Below are 19,086 nucleotides of genomic sequence, written 5' to 3'. Positions count from 1 at the left end.
AATGTTTAATATTAATTATATTTATTTTAGTATTTAAGATAATCTTGTTTCTCAAAACAAAGTTAATACGAAAAGGGTTAAAAAGCAGTCTATGTGATTGTCTGTGTGTGTCTGTGCGTTGTTAAACTAGTGCGCTGCGTTAGAAGTTTTCTTTGTGTTGATGTGTAAAGAAATCCTACAGAACCTTAATATTCCCTTTTTTCATAATATAAAGTGGAAATATTTCTCGTAGTTACGATGCCTTTAGTAGTTTTGTAGCTTTAAAGCTCTGTTTCATTTTGATATTCCAAGAATATTTTTTAATATTATTATTTGAAATGGCTGTTTATATATTACTTAAGCTACACTACATCTGTATATAGAATAATCCTTGCTATAGTGGCTTACGAAAAGAAAGCTAAGGCTTGGACTCCGGCGGATAAATTGAGGATTATGCGTAATAGGCTTAGTGAACCAAAGAGGAAATGATTGAGAGCCGAGATTTAGTAAGTTGTGGGTTTTGATTTTCTTATCTGTAATAAAGAGGCATTAAAGGAACAGGCGGCTCCATGATCACCCTTAGCATGCTGGCTAATCTTCTGGACACGAATTTTACCTTGCCAAAGGCAGGAACCAATCAGACCTAATGCACTAGGTCCCATTGGTTCCTGCCTTTGGTTTAACTAGCCTTTGCTAAGCTTAGCCAACGTGTAGCAGAAAAGACATCTTTCAGGGGCATCAATATAGCCGCCCTTTGCTTTAACGGCTCAGAGTGAACCGAAAGTTAAGTACACGTTTAAATAGGAAGGTCTAGTTTTTATAATAGAAGTAAGCACCATGGAGGCAATTAGATCAGTGATAGGGCTAATTGTAATCGGGTTGTAACTTCAGAGTTTTCATTCTTGTTATGGTGCGCATTGCATTTCGTTGCGTCTAACCACAAATCAGCTCGCTTTGGCAAACTAAAAATATATATGATGGTGTTTACACTGCAAACCAGTTGTGAATGTATCTATAGGGTTAACAGTTGAGGCTCAGACAACTTGGCCTTTTCAAACACATAAAGGTTATATTTCCTTCAAAGTTATACACTTAATTTCCTGTTTTTTTACCATTGACTGATTTCATGTGTCCAAAGCACATTTTTATTGGATGTAAAATGTCATCTGCTTTACCATATATTCTCTATGCTTGGAATACTGCTTTAATAATTCGAAAACTTTAACTTCAAAAAAAGAGAGATTTAACTCCTTATCTAGGAAAATAAGTTTGTAAGTAGTCTTCTTGACTCGGAGAGGTAAATTTTGGTTTTTCCAACTTGTTGGCTTCTACTCCCAACGTTAGGATCAAGAAGTGCGTGGCGATCGGCTACGGTTACGAGAAACGTCTAGCCTCCCAATTGCAGGGCTTCAACCAAAGGTTCACGCAATTGCGGCTTTCCTATCATTTATTGTGAATCAATCCCCCTATATACCCTAAATTTCCAAAAATTGTTAAAGGGAGGGTGAAGTAGAAAATCAAGTGATTTTTTATTGATTCTTTTACTAATTACAAGACCAATCTACATCATGGATTTATATAAATACTACGTATTATCATAAGTACAATAATTAATTTAATTAAATTTAATTAAATTTAATAAAAAATATAATTATTGTAATATTCTTAAACTGAATATAATATTATATGAGCTCAGAAATGGTTATGTTTTCAGGTTTTATAATTAAAGAGCTTGTGTTTATTCAGGCTCCTTTTTAATGACGAAGTCTTCGATCTGGATTCTTAATCGTGGATAAGAAAAAACACCATATTCGGCGAGTTGCTTCGGAGATAACCTTTCCAATACAACATGGCAAGCTCGCAATTTGAAGTTTTGGAGGGAACATCTCATACTTTTATGTTGAAACAAATCGTAATCACTTGCAAAAGCGGTTTTGCAAATGTAGCACTCGTAAATGACAGGTTTCACATCAGTGCTTGAACAGTTTTCATATCTTCGCGAAGTTTCAAAATATTTGTCATACAAATGATTAGATGCCTCATGTGTGCGACGGGATGTTTCGGAAGGGAAACACAGATGGCATTTAGAACACCTGAAAGATTTAGCACGTAAGTGTACCAACTTATGTTTCTTCAAATATGTGTCACATTTGAAGGCCAAACTGCATTCCGTACATTTGAACGGTCTTTCATCAGTATGCACTATTTTTAAGTGCATCTTTAACGAGCTAGGGGTTTTGAAGTTTTTGCCACACTGTTCACAAGAAAAGGGCCTTTCGTTCTGATGAACATAAATCTTGTGAACATTTAAACCGCTTTTGTTCTTGTACTTAGCGTCACATAAGTCGCATTGAAATGGTTTAGTAGCGATATGAGCGCTTCTCCTGTGAGTGTTTAACAAATATTTAGTTTGGAAAGAACGCTCGCAATGTTCGCAATTGAATGGTTTATCCTCCAAGTGTCTAGTCTTGTGCAAATTTAGTCCCGATCTCATTTTGAAAGATTTATCACACTTTTCGCATTTAAATGGTCGCTCTGAAGAATGTTGAGCCTTATGAGTTTTTAGTGTTCGCAATCTTTTAAAGGTTTTATCGCATTCAGAACATTTGTGGAATTTTAAGTCAAGGTCATATTGTGATTTGCAACTAGAATTACACAAATCATATTTGGACATGTGAGTGAGTTGATGTTCTGTCAAAGTAACTTTCCTTTTGAAGGCCATATGACACAATTGACATTTAAATGGGCGTTCGGACGTGTGTGTTAGTTGATGACTTGTCAAATAATTCTTTGATTTGTAGGTCATCTGACACACTTGACATTTAAATGGACGTTCGGACGAGTGCGTGACACTATGCGATGCCAATTCATAACTGCGTTTGAATGCCATATGACACACTTCACATTTAAATCGACGTTCGGAGAAGTGTATGAGTTTATGTTGTACCAAGTCAGTTTTGCCTTTGAAGGCCTTTTGACACAGTTCACATTGAAACGGACGATCAGATGAGTGTCTGAGTTTATGCAGTGCCAAGTTCCTTTTGCCTTTGAAAGCCTTCTGACACACTTCGCATATAAATGGCCGTTCAAACGAGTGCGTGAGTTGATGAGTTGTCAAATTATTTTTCCATTTGAAGGTCATCTGACACACTTGACATTTAAATGGAACTTTGGACGAGTGTGTGAGTTTATGAACGCTCAAATCTTTTTTCCCTTTGAAGGTCATCTGACACACTTGACATTTAAATGGACGTTCGGACGAGTGTGTGAGTTTATGAACGCTCAAATTTTTTTTCCATTTGAAGGTCATCTGACACACTTGACATATAAATGGACGTTTGGACGAGTGTATGAGTTTATGTTGTTCCAAGTTACTTTTGCTTTTGAAGGCCTTCTGACACAGTTCACATTGAAACAGGCGATGAGATGAGTGTCTAACCTTATGCTTTACGTCACATTTAAAAGGCTTCTTAGCATTGTGTGATTGTCTGTCATTCAATAAAGGGGATAATATTGTTTGTTCCTGATTCTCCGTAACTTCTTGTACATTGTCAGTGTTTTCCGCTGGGGGATGAACTGGAACTGCTTCTGTGCAAGTGGTAAGATCGTCATCATCGTTCTTAATGATGATTGGCCATTTCAGTAAAACGTTTGAAGGCGTTTCCAAATTTTCCACCTCATCCGTTTCCGGCTTCTCAGTTTTTATGAATTTAATTGGACGAAACATTCCAATAAATGATCGTAACTACTTTATATTCTTTTATATTTATGAAACTGGTATCCAAGAAATTAGGCTCTACTCGGTAACAGCTTGCAACGTAAAGGTTTCAATGGGCTTGAAGAACGGCCATAGTGATATATTTCATCGTTGGTCTTGAGACTGAATCCATCCACGTAAGAAGTAACTTGCATTTTTAAACACCATAGGACTTTTTGTCTGTCTTAATGAAAAAGGTTTTACTTACTGAACTTGTCAAACCGCACTATTTGTGATTTCATTCACGTTCAATCAATGATCTAAAATATTTTTATAATATATTTACGTACAAATTCTGAGAAATTTGATTTCCAAGCTAAGAGCAACGCTAAAGACACTCCATTCTCCAGGGCCACCGTATATAAGACTGGCTGGTACAAAGCCACGAGATGGTTATCTTGAACGCTGGGCTTCACGCAGCATGAGCAGTGCCATCGACCTCTCTTTCTCAAAAGCACTGGGTCTTTCGGGCTTTTAAAGAACAAGATAGTCTAGCACATAATTACCCCACATAGTTTACGAACTCTCGCTATCCCAATTTCAATAAACTTTATCCTAGCTAAATATTCCCTAATATATGGGGACGAGGCAACGTGAACTACATGTCACCAACTCCTTACTTACTTCCTCTCTTCAGTCATTAATACTTCTACTACTAATACTACTCGGTAAAACTCTTAGTCCCATCGATACCATGTAGCTAGGAAGAAACCAATAGACCTATGGGCAAAATCGGCAAAGCGCGCCTCTGTAGAATCATCGTCGCCCGTACCGACTCCTTTTCCTCTCTCTTGAATAGTCAGAGTGTAGTTTCTAGTAAGGTAGCGCGAATCCTACCTCATTTTCATCCCCGCTCGTATATTTCGTTTCAATTCTCTGGTCCTTCATTTTACAACCCTTAACAGGCTAGCCAGCTCAACATCGGACTTTCAAGGTCCCGTATTCGATTCCCGATGGTGGTGGCCTTAATAGTAGACAGATCGTTATCTATTTAATTAGCACATATTAAAAAGAAAATAAATATAGAGACCAAAAGACACAAATTCAGAAGTATCCGACCCCACAAATAAATAGGGCCCTCCCTCATTCCCGACCCTTTAGAGATAAATTAGGAAGCCAAGCCCTGATGGTACAGTGGTAGTGTCTGACCTGGAAATAACTAGGGAGAGCCACGAGATATACGCCGACGGGAGAGACGAGGGAAGTCAAAATATTGTCCCCTCACAGCCCGCAGACAGGAGAAAATCGATATCCCAGCATGCCTTTCGAATCTTTGCTGCCACGCTATTGGTTGCAAAATATCATACTTATTTTGAATTATAGGCAGCGCGACCGAGGCGTTTTCTCTTTTCTGTGTCTACGTTTGAAAGTCCCACTGTATTCTACACTACGGAAGCTAGCGTCTCTAACTCCTTTCGTTATTTACCCCTGGTGGAACTAGTTGCGCGGCTAAGAATCTCTCAGAACGAGTGAAAACGGGGAAAACCACGACCGATAATCTGTAAGTGCGTTTCAATGGGAAAACGGGCAGGCGAAGACTCCCTCACCCCTATATCCTCCTGGTATACCGCTCTACGTCTATGCCTTGCCCTAATATATTAGCAGTCGACGGGGTCGCGAGGCTGAACTTATTTTTATTTTACTATACTAAAAGTGCCCCCAAGCGAGAAAACACGGCAAACTAAATTAGTTAAAAAAATTCTCGCTTCTCGATAGGCACGGGCCTAGGTATCTCGGAGGCTCCGCTCTATCCTTTTAATAAAGGCGAGGGGCTAGCCACTTACGAAATATGGTGTACAAGCCTTAAGAAATATATTTCAATATTTCGAGAAATATCGTAATATTGAGAAATATCGGAAATATCTGAAATAATAAGAAATATCGGAAATATTGAGAAATATCGGAAATATTGAGAAATATCGGAAATATTGAGAAATATCGGAAATATTGAGAAATATCGGAAATATTGAGAAATATCGGAAATATTGAGAAATATCGGAAATATTGGGAAATATCGGAAATATTGGGAAATATCGGAAATAATGAGAAATATCGGAAATAATGAGAAATATCGGAAATAATGAGAAATATCGGAAATAATGAGAAATATCGGAAATAATGAGAAATATCGGAAATAATGAGAAATATCATCGGAAATTCGGGGAAATATGGCGAAATCTTGGTAAAGCAGGGATTTGTATTTTCCTCAGCATTTTCTGAGGGAGGCGAGCTCAAGGGGGCCGTCATTACTCATGAGAGCGTACGAGATTTGAAATCTTTCTCGATTTTGATGATTTCAAAGATTTAAAAATGATTTGACTGATTTGCTGATTTGGAGCCGATTTGAATGATGTGGGAGTGATTTTCAAGATTTTACGATGATTTCGATTCGATTTATGTGATTTGAAGGATTTGGAAATGATTTGAAAGATTTGTACGATTTGAATGACTGGTGACTTAACGAGGATTTGAATGATTTGTCGAGGATTTGAATGATTTGGTGCGATTTGCATGATTTGGTAGTGATTTGAATGATTTGGTAGTGATTTGAATGATTTGGTGCGATTTGCATGATTTGTCGAGGATTTGAATGATTTGTCGAGGATTTGAATGATTTGGTAGTGATTTGAATGATTTGCTAGTGATTCGAATGATTTGCTAGTGATTCGAATGATTTGCTAGTGATTCGAATGATTTGGTAGTGATTCCAGTGATTTGGCGTTGATTTCATAGTGATTTTAATGATTTGATTGATTTGATGATTTCTTGATTTGACTGCTTTGTATAGTGATTTCACTGATTTACGATTGATTTCATAGTGATTTTAATGATTTGATTGATTTGATGATTTCTTGATTTGACTGCTTTGTATAGTGATGTCACTGATTTACGATTGATTTCACTGAGCTACTCTAAAAGGTTTGTTAGTTCGTGATTCAGAAAATTTCCTGGTTATAGTTTTGGGTGGCCTTGAAGCGTCGTCTGCTTTATGTAACGTGTGACGTCACAAGTTGAGATATTATCCAAAGTTGCAGCGGGAATCTTTTACATTTGAAATTCAGATTGTTTGTAATTAGTTTTCTTAAATACTATTATTTGTTTTGGATTTAATATGGAAGCATAATAAATAAAAAATACCATAAGTCTATAAGATATGTTCCATAAGTATGACACTTCCTACACTTCGTAATGCTAGAGAATTACTGAGAGCTAGTTCGAGAACGATGCAAGAACTGACTACACTCGGTTCTACAGTTCATTTTATTAAGCCTTTGACAGAGCTTTACCAGGCGTCACTTTACGAGAATATATGACGTTTCACCTACGTTACTTCGTGACAAACTCTCAATTACCAGTGACAAACTTATGGAACATATCTTATGAACTTATGAAACAAATGAAATCTTTAAACAATGGAACTAAAAAATTTTTTTGAACTGAATTGATATTAATACTGAAAATTTTATAATCAGAGAATCAGGTATCTTTGAATTCAAAAGTCGTCTTTTAAAAACGATTCCAACTTCATTTAGCCGTATAGGTTGTAGATTATTGTTATGATGATGGTTGAGAGAATTAGAAATATCAAAAATGCTATTAAATAATAGAATTAATCAGAAATATTAGAAATTCGAAGGAATATTAGAAATACGAAGGAATATTAGAAATACTGAGAAATATTAGAAATACTGAGAAATATTAGAAATACGAAGGAATAATAGAAATACTGAGAAATATTTGAAATACGAAGGAGTATTAGAAATACCAGAAGTCCATTAAATTAGCCTAGGAAGTAACCAAAAGCGGGGTTTGGGACTCCCCTCTCTTGTGTAGCAATACTGAAGAAGGGCGACACATTCGCCACCTCGCGGTAATTTTTCTCAGATCTCCGGTTTTAGTGCGACTCGTACGCCAAAATTTGCCCTATCGAGAGAGAAACAAGACGGCCCAAGGGCTCGTAATAGTAGCCATATCGTACGAGTGAATAGCCCCTCTATACCCTACCCTAACGAGTGAATAGCCCCTCTATACCCTACCCTAACGAGTGGATAACCCCTCTATACCTTACCCTAATGAGTGAATAGCGCTATCTTTTTCAATGCTAAAATGATTTACCGTGCATAAAATCAGAGTGAATAGCCCCTCGATTCCCTACTCTAAACAGTGATTAAATTATAACCGTATAAATTTACTTATGCTGTAATTCTAATATTCCGGCGAATCGAAAAACAGATAGTTTTTAGTGATAATCCCCTCGATGAGTTTACAACAGACTTATGCCGATGCACACTTATCGCATCTTATAAATTTCTGACAAAGACTTATGCCCAGAAACTTTTGAAAGAGAAAGTTTAGTTATAGTGATTACGCATTTTAGTGATTATCCCCTCGAATTACCTTTAGCAATGCTAAAATGATCAGACGCATAACGCCCATTTAACACTATGTTAGCTCTATCTAAACCCACATTTGAATTAACCGCCAAAACGTTCCAGTCAAACATAACATAGATGACGATAGCTACCGAACGAGAACGAAACACATGAGGAGCGAGGTAGGAAACGGGGAAAATCGTTATCTATTTAATTAGCACCATGAGTGAATAATATGTTAGCTCCCTAGGGAGCTAACATATTATTAACTCATGTTAGCACATACATAAAAAAATATATATATAAAAACCCCAAACATACAAATTCATAAGTATCCGACCCCACAGATAAAAATTCAAAAGTTTCCGACCCCCCAGATTAAGAGGTACCCCACCCCACATCACCCCGACATTTTAGAGATAAGAATAAATAATAAAAAACTCGAGGATTCTATCAAGTCTCTATGGTTGAGTGGGTAGAGTGTTTGTCTTCTACACCAGCGGCCCGGGTTCGAAACCCGGGTCTGACCTGAAAAAATTTTAATTAAAATTAAATCTCTAACCGAGCCCAGTAACCCCTATGGGTGGGTTGTGGTAATATAACGTTCCTTTTAAGCTAAAATCTGACGATAACGAAGCGACAACCCCGGCCACTACTACTACTACTACTACTACGACAGCTCGGGTCAAACTAAGAGCCTATCGTATACTACGATATGGCTAAAAACTATTGGCCGAAAACGCCCCCTTCCACTGTAAAACCGAGCTCTCTTTAGCATAGGGATGGGGGTGCAAATTTTGGAACAGTGAAGGTCTTTCAGTTTTTTATGACTCTTCATAAACCTATCGAAAAAAACTATTTAAAGGGAGGGTGAAGTAGAAATCAAGTGATTTTTTATCGATTCTCCTACTAATTATAAGACCAGTCTGCACAGAGAAACATTCAGGAAATACTTCCGAATGATTTTAAAATTCAAATTAGGTTCAGATTTTAATGATAATTTTAAATAAGGACGTCCGACCAATCGCGTAACCCCCTGCCTTTTTATAATTAGTAGAAGAATCGATAAAAAAACCACTTGATTTTCTACTTCACCCTCCCTTTAACAACCGTGGCCGTTCCTTTTTTTAATTTTTTATAAAGCAAACAATCTACCCTTTAAAGATCCAGCGCTCATGGGCTGAAGAAGTCACGTCCCGCTCACGTCAAGAAAGACTTCCTAGAGAGGAGCTCGAGATTTCTAACTGTGTTAGGAAAGGGGGAAAAATTTAAGCCCCTATCCATGGAGCTAGAAGGAGTTTTTATCCCAGCAGAGACGTACGCTATACCAGCCATTGTAATTGTTCACTTCCTAGGCTAATTTAATGGACTTCTGGAAATACTGAGAAATATTTGAAATACGAAGGAATATTAGAAATACTGAGAAATATTAGAAATACGAAAGAATAATGTTAATATCGGAAATTTAAAGGAAATATCGTGAAAATATTGGAAATTTTAGGAGAAATATCGGGAAATAAAGAAATACGAAAATAATAGAAATAAATCGGAAATATTTGGAAATAAGAAATCTGGTGTACATTTTTTGGGGAAGTGAGTAGCCCCTCGAATAAAGGTTGTTGCGCGGAAACTTAGTTACTCTTATTGGGAGAGCTTAATTATTACTCTCGAACCCGACTGAAAAAGTCCGAAAGTTTCTAGATAATAATTTGAAGAATGTTCGTTCGACACGCGCGGATTTAAAATGAGGATAGTATAACCAACAACGACTTGAGTTAAGTTAACAAAAACAATATCTTTAATAGTAGCTTAAAGAAGTCAGTTCCGAGTTACAATTTAGAATTTATTCATAAAGCGGACTCGCAGACGAATCCCTAACTTATTAGGTTGAATAAAATCTTGCGACTAAAATTTTAAGATAATCGTTTCAAGAGGTAAGCAACTAAGAGTTCAAAGATCAAATTTATGATTGGCCAAATAACGATAAAAAAAGGTTTCTAAAAAGGATTGACATGAATATTGTTGCAGTATGTTGTGGGTATAAGTCGCGGACTTTAATAATAATTCCGAGTTTTAACTTAGATTAGTATCACATTTATTGATCGTCAGTTCTTTTAAAAATACACACTTAATTCCCGTGAATGCCACGACTCAACTCCCCGATAATCTTGTCCCGTTCGTCAAAGTTAAACATCCCCTTATCTCTCGTATCACATGACTTGGGGGCAGAGGGCGTTCGATTGAACTTCATAAAAAAACATTCTAGTCTAAAAAATACTATTTACATATTGAGATCTAAAAACCACTGTAACAATCTCGGCCATCCTTCCAGTTCGAATGTCCTCATTTGGACTTAAAATTAACAACTCAATTGGTACTTGAATTACCAAAAACTTAAGGCTTAAAGTTACTATAACATAGATTTTTTTTTTAACCGGAAGGAACAACAGAAAACAGTCTATACCCCTAACTAGTAAGACGGAAAACACACCGGATTACCATATCGTGCTATTGGCTTAGGAATGCGGCGAGGGCGGCTAACGGAATGTACTTGGTCCGGTATAGTGATGGTGGTGGTTTCAGGGCCCGTTACTACGGCGTTCGGATCGTAAATGATAGTATCGTCCGAGCTACTAGCGCTATCACTGTCCTCGTCTGTCCATTCACCATTTTCTAAATCTTCATCGTCTTCGTAATTGTGATTTCGAAACGGTTTTACGTGGTCGGCATGCACGGTAAGAATATGGTGACGTTTACTCGTGCGCATATACGGTGGATCTTCTACCTTATAACTGACCGGACCTGTTCTTTTCGCTACCTGGTACGGGCCACGATATCTTGGAAGCAGCTTAGAGGTTCTCCCCTTTTTCCGTGCAAAATTTCGTACTAACACCAGATCTCCAATGTCATGTGATTGTGCTCCTCGCCGTCCTTTGTCATATCTGGTTTTTTGTTTTATTTGACTCTCCCGAATTCGTTTATGTGCCGCTTCTCTGTCTCTCCGAACCTGTTGGATTCGTACTTCTTCATCTATAGGGGTGACTTCGGGGGGAACAATGTTTGCTTCGCCTGGGAGTACTGGGATCCTCCCATAAAGCAGTTCGAATGGTGTACGCTTCGTGGTTGCTTGGGCCGAAGAATTACTCGCGAAGACGGATGATTGGAGGTGTTCGTCCCAGTCCGTGTGTTCAGGATTTACGTAATTATAAAGGATTTTGGCCATGGTCTGATTGGCCCGCTCTACCAACCCGTTCGTCTGAGGCCGGTAACTGGAACTCGCGGCCGACTTTATTCCCCATTTGGTAAGTTCTTGCTCAGTCTCTCTAGAGAGAAAAGCGGTCCCACGGTCGCTTATAAGTAGCCGAGGGCTCCCGTGTCGCAGGACAATTTGGTTCCTTATAAAGTCGGTAACGTGGACAGATTCGGTACTTGGAACTGCTCGGGCTTCTATCCACTTGGTCAGATAGTCTACAGCGATGAGAATATATTTATTCCCTTGAGATGACTTCAAGAACGGACCACAGTGGTCAATACCGACCACCTCAAAAGGCTCAGAAGGTGGTGGGATCGGGTGCAGTAGAGCGTCTGAATGGCCAGGTGGTATCTTCCGAAACTGGCAAGGGGCGCATGACTCTACATAACGACGTACCATCTTCCTTAATTTAGGCCACCAATACCTTTCTTGTACTTTAGCTAATGTTTTGTCGAATCCCATGTGTCCACCCGTTTCGGAATCGTGAGCTAATTCTAGAATTGTCCGCCGCAATGATGGTGGGACAACCAATAGCTTCTTTCTACCGCTACCATGCGGATTGTCCCGAAAAAGAACTCCATTTTTCAAAGTGTATTCAGCTATTCGTGCCTCTCCGATCGTGGTCCGTTCCAAATCTTGCCACTTGACCATTAGGACCTTCAATTTTGGGAGGCTCTGCTGTGCCAGTGCTAACTCTTCAAGAGGGATAGGTTCAAAAATGTACGGCACATGTCGGTATTTCGTCAGCTAAACTCCCGGGATCATATGGGCAAATTGGGGCCCTAGATAGAGCATCGGCGTTTTGATGGTTCTTTCCGCTTCTATGGATAGGTGTGTAGAGGTACTCTTCTAAGCAGATAGCCCAGCGAGCGAACTTGGAACTGTTATTCTTTTTCTTTTGTAACCAGAGAAGAGCGCTGTTGTCAGTCACCACATCGAAAGGTCGACCGTGGAGATAGGGCCGGAAATAATAGACGGCAGAGACAACGGCCATCACTTCCAATTCACTCGAATGTAGTTTTTCTTCTGCTTCGCTCAACCTCCTGCTATAATAGGCTATTACACGCTCGCGTCCATTCTGGTCATATTGGACAAGAACAGCTCCAAGCCCGTGTCCTGACGCATCTGTATGTAACGCAGTCTTGTCATTTTCGACGAAATGACCAAGTATCGGCGCGTTTTGTAGGGCATCCTTTAGGTCCTGAAAGGCTACTTGTTGCGCAACACCCCAGCACCAAATGCTACCTTTCTTTAGCAAGTTCGTAAGCGCGTGAGAACGTTCTCCGTAGTTCCGAATAAACTTGCGGTAGTACGAAGTAAGCCCCAAAAATCCCCGAACTTCGCGTATAGTCTGGGGCGTTGGGAAATCCCGGACAGCTCTAAGATTGTTCTCATTTGGCTTAACTCCGTCTTTGCTGACGAGGTGTCCTAGGTAGTTAATTTGTTGTGATGCGAAGACGCATTTCGACGGCTGAAGCGTTAGCCCTGCAGTGGTAATAGCGTTAAGAACCTGCCGTAGATGGTCCAAGTGCTCAGAAAATGTTTTTGAAAATACGATTATGTCATCTAAATATACCAGAGCCATGGTCCACTTTAACCGACCGAGGACCCGGTCCATAAGTCTCTGAAAACTCGCTGGTGCGTTACATAAGCCGAATGGTAGTCTTGTGAATTCGTACAAGCCTTGATGGGTAGCAAAGGCCGTCTTTTCCATGTCCTCCCTCGCCACACCCATCTCCCAATAGCCACTACGTAAATCCAATGAACTAAAGTACTTATTCCCACTCAATTGGTCTAAAGTATCATCAATACGGGGTAACGGGTAAACGTCTTTTTTTGTTACATTATTTAGAAGCCTATAATCTATACAAAAACGCCAAGTCTTATTCTTTTTTTTTTGACTAAAACGACAGGGCTAGACCATGGAATAAACGATTCTCTTATTACTCCCGCATCGAGCATTTCTTTAATTTGATCAGAGATAATTTGTTTCTCTGCTGGTGAAACTCTACGGGGGTATTGTTTGATGGGACGATGGTTCCCAGTGTCTATCGTATGTTCTGCCATAGTAGTTTTTCCTAACTCTTTACTGTCAAACGCGAATGACTTCCTATATTCACTCAAAAGGAGACGGACTTCCCGTCGCTGTTCCTCAGTTAAGTTTGCGCCTAACTCTAGGTCCCTAATTTCTGTCAAAATTTCTACATTATTAACCATATTTGGTTCCCTATTTCCCATCTCTTCCCCTTCCAATTGGACGGAACAACAACGAAAAGGCTCGTCCTCCTTCTGAGATGTGTTCGATAATTCACTCGCGCTACAAATGTTTTCTCCCTTCTTAAAGGAAATCATTTCATTACTTGGGTTTAGAATAAATATTTGGGTCATTCCTTGTTTCATCTTTACAATACTAGCGGGGACACTGAAAATTTTACGCGGGTTGCTACTATTGTGAACATGTACTAACATATCTCTACATAAAAACTTAGAGTCATTACACTGAATGCACGCGTTAACAAAAGTACCAGACCGAGAGGGAATAGTCACTGTCTCGACGGCCATTACATGAAATTTCTGTTCTTTTACCTCGATTGTAATACAAGTTTCCTCCGGAAGGATAGACTCACTGGACTGTCCGTTGTCTTGAATTCTCGGTTCCTCTGACGACGATTGAGACACGCCAATGGTAGCAGTAACGGGATGGAGGTATCGAAGCTTTTTGTTGCGATCCATGGACACTAAATGGAACCGCCCTTCGTCAAAAACGATCCCCGCTTCCTGGGCAGTAAACCAATCAACCCCTAGTACCAAGGGTAGGATGGAATTGGATACTACAAAACATTCTACCCGAACTGTGTCAAAACCGTCAACCGTCACCGCCACGTTTATAACTCCTTTTGGAGTTGCGATCCGTTTATCGAAACCGATAACCGGGGGTCATTCCCACGGCTTTATATCTCCTATCAAGTTATTGCTGACCACTAATGATTCGTCTATGACGGACTTTCGCGCTCCAGTATCCAATAAGACTCGAGTTACACCGATTTTTCCGACCAACGCGTTCACAACCGGTACTACGGCACGTTTCAAAGTTTGCGGGGGATCAGGAGTAATATTTAACAGCTCAGACACCCCCGTTATTGAGCTGATCTCGCGTTTCCCGACCCGTTAGCGGAAATGTTGTTGCGCACTCTAGAGACGCGGCTATCATTACGAGGGTCCGTACAGTCGCGTGCTAGATGACCATATTTACCACAACTGTAGCATCCGGATCCTCGGGGAAACGAACTTTGTCGATAATTCCTGGAGTATTGGTAACCGCCGCGCGAAAGTCTAGGCTCAGGTCTTTCTTGTCGTTCTTCCATCCTCTCAAGTGCAGTTTCTAGCTTGGCTATCTTCTCCGACAACGCTCTATACTTGGGGTCTTCATCCTGGGTAGCTTTTGTGAGATGGGAACTGGTATTGTTCTGACGGTTCGTGGTCGACAAATCTTGGGAGTAATCAATGGGTGCCGCCGTATGATACTGCTGAGTGTGGGCAACAGGATACGGACTCGGGACTGCGTGAAACCCGTATGCGGTAGAAGCGTGAGGCGTATACGCGATCGACGCCTGACCGGGTAGCGACGCGAACTGAACCGGCACGGACGCGATTGGGGTTGGAGGAGCTAGAAAGCCGACCTGATGAAAATGGTCAGATTTTTGCAAGGCTTTCGCTTGTGTGAGTATGTCGTCCGCAGTTGCCAATGTCATCGAGCTAATCACGGCCGCGTGATTTCTATTGGCCATGCCCGTTAGTAGATGTGTCCGCGTTTCGGCGTCTGTTGTGGAAAGACCACTTCTTTTGCACAAATCGAGTTTGTTGAAAAAATATGACTCGTAGCTCTCATTCGGCTGTTGAGTACGGGCTCTCATTTGAAGTTTCCATTCTTCCTTCGAAAAACGATCTGGAAATGCTGCCAGGAAAGTCCTTTTCCACTCGTCAAAATCTGCCGCGCTCTCACCGATTACTCTATGCCAATTGTAGGCGGTGCTATTGGGAAACAGGTAGCTAGGTGCGGCACTTAGTTTGATTGCGGCGCTCCATTTCAATTGTACTGCCATCCTCTCGAACTGAATTAGCCATTCTTCGGCCGATTCACCGTAATTTCCTGAGAAATATCCAATCTGCAAACTAGGGTTCGACTGACATGCCATTTCTATCGTATTGCTCTTTTGAATGTCCAAGTAGTAGATAAGTACGGTCCACGTTGAATATCGCTTTGTGTTCTTTAACAGACGTAACAAAGCATCTGTGAAGGATCCCACTTCTGACACCAAAATGTTGCAGTATGTTGTGGGTATAAGTCGCGGACTTTAATAATAATTCCGAGTTTTAACTTAGATTAGTATCACATTTATTGATCGTCAGTTCTTTTAAAAATACACACTTAATTCCCGTGAATGCCACGACTCAACTCCCCGATAATCTTGTCCCGTTCGTCAAAGGTAAACATCCCCTTATCTCTCGTATCACATGACTTGGGGGCAGAGGGCGTTCGATTGAACTTCATAAAAAAACATTCTAGTCTAAAAAATACTATTTACATATTGAGATCTAATGGCGTTTTCCTTTGGTCAGATTTTTTACTGCCGGAGGCGCTCGAAAAACCTTTGCGTATTCCAATGGTTTAAGCTCAGTAGTGATGAGACGCGGTGCATGCTCCATTGGTAAAATTAGCCTTGAACTCCCAGCGCCATGCCAGCACTACTGACTTGCCAACACGGCAATAATAATTCGAAACATGGCGCTTAAAAGGTCCATTGGAATACAATTTCATGGGCTATCGTTTCATAATTATCGTCTGCTCGAACGTCGGCATGCTAAGTAGTGATGTAATCAACGCGGAGCGATCGTGAAATTATCAGGCATATTCATGTCCCTAGAAAAAATGTAGATGGCGTTGGTAAAGCCTAGGCCCAGTTGGATATCCCAAAGGTCGAAAAGCAAAGTGGGTGTGGTAAAGTGCATCAAAAATGATCAAAGAACGGCACTGCGCAAGCTCCAAATTGAGTAGAACTGAACTGAACTACTTTTCGGAAGGGAAATTCGGCTTTCACGATTTTGTTCCGGCAATTAGGGCGATGGGAATGTGACATTTTTCCAATGGAATATGCATACTACAACATTTATTGTGTCGTCACGATCACGTGATCGTAACACCAATGGATTTACATGGCAAACTTGCATTTATCGGTTCATGATTCGAATTTTACACCCTACCAATGGAGTACGCAGCGTTTACTAGTATAATACCTAGCTTCTCCTGAGCACAGCTATTTCCTACCAAAGTCAGACGAAAAGAGTGTTCCATTGGACAATGAAACAAGTTGGGAAAGCCAAAATATTACCTCTCCGAGTGGAGATGACTATCACTACCCCTTAAACAACCTAAATATATGCATCTATCGCTTTTTTTAATTCTTTGCAAGTGCAGGAATTGAATTTTAAAATAGTCTATTGTTCAAGCCTTTTCAATATCTCTCAATTGCTGTGGAAACTCTACTCTCTCGCTATACCTCAACCGCATTCTTAGTCTACCAGTATGATTTGTAACATTTGTCCATATCAAAGCTGAATCATACCTCGCCACACAAAAAGCAAATGTGCCCAAATCATGGAAGCCACAACCCAATCACACATAAGCTAGGCTCCCACTTAACCAAAATAATTATTAAACAGTTAAATACTCACAAAGGTTGGCAAAATCAATCTCCTTCAGTAATACGTAAGGCTTAATTATATTATTTGCCGAACAAAATTAATCGAGCAAATCTAACACTTAACTTCTTCCTTCGAAATTCTATCAAAGAATGATTCAACTGTTTAAAAAAAGGTTTTTTTCGCAAATTGGGCGCTATCATATCAACCGCAATTCCGTCATATTTAAAAAATATACATTGCCAACACTTTTTTAGACACAATAGTGGAAGTTTTAGTCTCATTTAAAACATGTAAAACAATTATCTCATCTACAAATAGCTTACACATGTCTTTTTTTACCAATATCTAGCCGTTTGGATTTTTCTAAAGCAATCTTACCACCAAAATATTTTTTGATATAGAATAAATGTTCTATGTTCTTCATTTTTGAAAATATATTTTTTAGCGTTTGTAATGATTACTCTCTACACCTACACTAATCTAACAAGGAGTATAAATCCACTAGTGGAAGCGGTGTTTTTATTGAAAATATATTTTTTAAGCATTAAATCTAACTGGGAGTAATATGAAAGGAGTAGAAGCTTATCTGTCTTAGGAAATATGAAATTTTATCTTAACAGTTCGTTAAATCATAAGTTTATAACGAAAAAACGCGGAAGGGGAAAACGAGCAGACAACAACGATTTTTGGGGGTAGAAGTTTAAGAGCGCCATCTGTCGTCCGTGCCAAAGTTGAACTTCCACTCGAAAGGCAATGGGAAAGTGGATAAAATAATGCCATCAGCTATTTAACTGCGTCGATATATTTAACGACTTGACCCATGACATGCCCTTAACACTGGCTTCTATGAATCCTATTTATTCTTGGATGCTAGGAAACTTGGTAGACGTAACAGTCTGTACCAAGTACCCAAGCATCCTTCAATAAACGCCTGGCAACATTGTGGTACGCATGGTACAACTAAAAAATAGGATGTGTATTTATCTTTCGACTCACTCCAAGCCTTTAAGCCCTCAGTACAGAGGATTTGAAACACTATCGTAATTCCTAGTGTCTCGAATCTCTACGTTCCTGTCCATTATGAACAGTGCTGAGAGAATGATACATCAGAAAGAGCCATTCAAATCGAATTGCCGAAAATATTATCCATATTTTCATTTCATATAACTGAGAAAACAAATTATTATGGTTCTGAGAGGAGCTTCCCATTTTGGTTGTTGTTCTCAAAAATATATCGCAATGCACGGGCCTCGATAGATATTGGAGGCAATGAAGGAAATATATCACAATGCATGGGCCTTGATAGATACAGGAGGCAATGTAGGAAATATAACGCAATGCACGGGCCTAAAAAGATATAAGAGACAATGTACGAAATATAACGCAATGCACGGGCCTTGATAGATATGGGAGGCAATGATTTAACGACTTCGGTACTTGGGTTTATCTTTAATATTTAAATAAATATAATTATTTTTAATTATTTTAATCGCCAGTAAATAACTTTAAAAATAGTTAAATCGTTTAAAATAAAGTTGTTCCTATTATCTTTCGAAACTTTGCTAATATTGACGTTTAAAGTGAAGGGTACCCCTCTTGCCCGCTTTTTTCAAATTTTGGGGTATATATACGTTTCGTTTCCATTATAATAATAGATAAAAACGCATTCGCGTGAACCGATGGTGGAAGCCCTACCATTGGGAGGCTAGACGTTTCTCGTAACCCTAGCCGCTCGCCGCGTAAATCTTAAAACCAAATAAAAACGCATTCGCGTGAACCGATGGTGGAAGCCCTGCCATTGGGAGGCTAGACGTTTCTCGTAACCCTAGCCGATCGCCGCGTATATCTTGAAACCAAACGATGACGGAGGAAAAGAAGCCAGAATGTACTGACTGGCGTCCATGTGGAATGGACAAAAGACCTGAAGATGGTGGTGCATTGAAGCTGGTGTCAATGTGGAATTGACGAAGAACAGAAGATGGTGGTGCATAGAAGCTGGTGTCAATGTGGAATTGACGAAG

At 39.6% G+C, this 19,086-nt stretch overlaps 2 protein-coding genes across 6 annotated transcripts; one reads left to right on the top strand and one right to left on the bottom strand.

The window, feature by feature from the left end:
• Window positions 1–1,603: 1,603 nt before the first annotated feature.
• On the bottom strand, window positions 1,604–5,179 carry LOC149718733 (uncharacterized). 5 transcript variants are annotated; one of them, XM_089852156.1, is made up of 4 exons: window positions 4,886–5,179; window positions 4,574–4,723; window positions 4,027–4,207; window positions 1,604–3,920 (listed from the first exon to the last, which is right to left on the bottom strand). In XM_089852156.1, exon 4 carries the CDS (start codon window positions 3,704–3,706, stop codon window positions 1,718–1,720), a length of 1,989 nt encoding a protein of 662 aa, XP_089708282.1. In that variant the 5' UTR covers window positions 3,707–3,920; window positions 4,027–4,207; window positions 4,574–4,723; window positions 4,886–5,179; the 3' UTR covers window positions 1,604–1,717. The 5 variants fall into 5 exon arrangements, with proteins under 5 accessions (XP_089708282.1, XP_089708280.1, XP_089708284.1 ...); XM_089852154.1 differs by having other exon boundaries at window positions 4,574–4,700; XM_089852158.1 differs by having other exon boundaries at window positions 1,604–3,859; window positions 3,945–4,207; window positions 4,574–5,179.
• Window positions 4,314–9,679, top strand: LOC149718732 (uncharacterized). The gene is made up of 3 exons (XM_089861569.1): window positions 4,314–4,432; window positions 5,178–5,237; window positions 9,274–9,679. The coding sequence occupies exons 1-3, from the start codon at window positions 4,314–4,316 to the stop codon at window positions 9,467–9,469; spliced, it is 375 nt and encodes a 124-aa protein (XP_089717695.1). The 3' UTR covers window positions 9,470–9,679.
• The last annotated feature ends 9,407 nt before the right edge of the window (window positions 9,680–19,086 follow it).

This window comes from Phalangium opilio, unplaced genomic scaffold, assembly GCF_054372755.1.
Source record: "Phalangium opilio isolate 3A_F unplaced genomic scaffold, DU_Popi_V2 ptg000002l_1, whole genome shotgun sequence".
Lineage (NCBI taxonomy): Eukaryota > Metazoa > Arthropoda > Arachnida > Opiliones > Phalangiidae > Phalangium > Phalangium opilio.
Note: the sequence above shows the minus strand (reverse complement) of the source record. Positions and strands in the feature narration are given on the sequence as shown.